This window comes from Geospiza fortis, unplaced genomic scaffold, assembly GCF_000277835.1.
Source record: "Geospiza fortis unplaced genomic scaffold, GeoFor_1.0 scaffold324, whole genome shotgun sequence".
NCBI classification, from domain to species: domain Eukaryota; kingdom Metazoa; phylum Chordata; class Aves; order Passeriformes; family Thraupidae; genus Geospiza; species Geospiza fortis.
Genome location: NW_005054559.1, coordinates 528244 through 530173, shown reverse-complemented (window position 1 = coordinate 530173; position 1930 = coordinate 528244). Strand labels below are relative to the sequence as shown.

At 60.1% G+C, this 1930-nt stretch overlaps 1 protein-coding gene across 1 annotated transcript in view; it reads left to right on the top strand.

The window, feature by feature from the left end:
• The window catches only part of CNTNAP1 (contactin associated protein 1), a 10298-nt gene that overhangs the window by 4258 nt on the left and 4110 nt on the right, over positions 1 to 1930 (top strand). Inside the window, 7 exon segments of the mRNA XM_031064126.1 lie at positions 123 to 362; positions 364 to 487; positions 568 to 711; positions 1020 to 1281; positions 1671 to 1820; positions 1888 to 1927; positions 1929 to 1930. The exon segment at positions 1929 to 1930 is cut by the window's right edge and continues 118 nt beyond it. Coding sequence (XP_030919986.1) covers positions 123 to 362; positions 364 to 487; positions 568 to 711; positions 1020 to 1281; positions 1671 to 1820; positions 1888 to 1927; positions 1929 to 1930 — 962 coding nt within the window.

Here is a 1930-nt window from a genome sequence, read left to right as displayed (position 1 = left end):
TGGAAAGCCCTCTCAGAGGGGGTTGTGCCAAAACCCTCTGCTGCCATGGCAGCAGAAGGGTGTGTTCCCCGTGCCAGGGCACCTGCTGCTGCAGGCGGTGACATGGCTGGGGCTGCTCTGCTCTCCCCAGGGTCCCACGTGCTCTACTTTGACGGGGACGATGCCATCTCCTACCGTTTCCGAGCCAAGAGGGTCAGCACCTTCGAGGATGACATCTCCTTCAACTTCAAGACACTGGAGCAGGATGGGGTGCTGATGCACGGGGAGGGCTCACAGGGTGACTACATCACAGTGGAGCTCAAACAGGCCCAGCTCCTCCTGCACATCAGCTTAGGTGAGCCAGGACCAGGGGCTGGGGGTGTGGGGCCAGCACTGGCACTCCTTGCACATTGAGCGTCTTGGCCACTACGTCAACCTGACGCTGGACGGGGAGGTCAAGCGCTTCCGCTGCCACGGCACCTTCGACCAGCTTGACCTCGAAACGGAGGTGGGTGCGCTGGGCAGGGGCTGCCAGGATGCTGATGGTGTCCTCCAGAGAGGGGGTGACACCCTCCCTCTGCCTGCCAGGTGTTCTTTGGAGGAGTGATTGACCATGACAAGCAGCACCTCACCTACCGGCAGAACTTTCGGGGCTGTGTGGAGAACATCATGTTCAACGGGGTCAACGTCGCCGACCTGGCCCGGCACCGGCGGCCCAACATTCGCTTTGAGGTCCAGCCTGGGGGGTGGCCCCTTCTCTCCCTGCTGTGGGGGGACCCCTTTCCTGGGTGTCCTTAGCCCCACTGTGGGGTACCCCCTTCCCTGGGGCCGGGCTCCCTGCCTGCTGTGGGGTGATGTGGGGCCGGGCAGTGGCCGTGCTCAGCCAGGCGGTGTCGGATTGACCCTGCAAGGTTGTCCCTGGCCTGGGGCACCCGCCTGGCTCTGCCAGGCATTGGGATCAATTGAGCACGATTGAGGCCAGCACTGCGGGGATGAGAGGGGGACATTCCCTTCCTCACCCCTCCCATGGTCACTCCCAGGGCAATGTGGGCCACTACTGCCAGGACCAGCTGACCAGCCCCATCACCTTCGCTGGCATCAACAACTACGTGCGGGTGCCGGGGATCCCACGGAGGAACCGCCTGGCTGTCAGCTTCCGCTTCCGCTCCTGGGACACCGTGGGCCTCCTGCTCTACACCGGCTTTTCTGATCGCCTGGGCTCCCTGGAGATGGTGCTGAGCGAGGGCCAGGTCAATGTCTCCATCGCCCAGCCTGGCAAGAAGAAGCTGGAGTTTGCTGCAGGTGGGCTGGGGTGTCAGTCTGGCAGTGGAGCGTCCCCAAGCACCTTCCTCTCAGTTGTTATTATATTGCAAGAGTTCTGTTGTCATTACATTGCAAGGGTTCCATATTGCTAGAGTTTGGTACCTCCTTGATGTTTCTTGTAGGCAGCTCCTCTAGGCACTGACTCTTCCTTCTTCTCGCAGTAAGCAACTGACTCCAGTTCCCCTCAACCAACCAATCCCCTCTTTTATAACACTCTTCGTATTATCGGCTACAGCTGTGGCCTGTTAAAATCAGGCCTGCTCCTAATCTTTAATAATTAACCCAGCTGCAACTCTTTAGGGGGTAAGATTACTTTCTATACTACCTGTACTTACTTATATTCTATCCCCCTACACCTCTCTGCACAGGGCATCGCCTGAATGATGGCTTCTGGCACTCGGTGCACCTGGTGGCACGGGAGGGCTCAGCTGTGGTGACCATTGACGATGACGATGGTGCCGAGTTCCGGGTGGCGCACCCCTTCCAGCTACGCACTGGCAGCCAGTACTTCTTTGGAGGTGGGCAGCAGGGCGGGCTCTGGGGCAATGGGTGCCTGAGGGCTGCTCACCCCCATCTGTCTTGCAGGCTGCCCCAAGCCGGCCTCAGTCACTGGCTGCCGGGCACACCA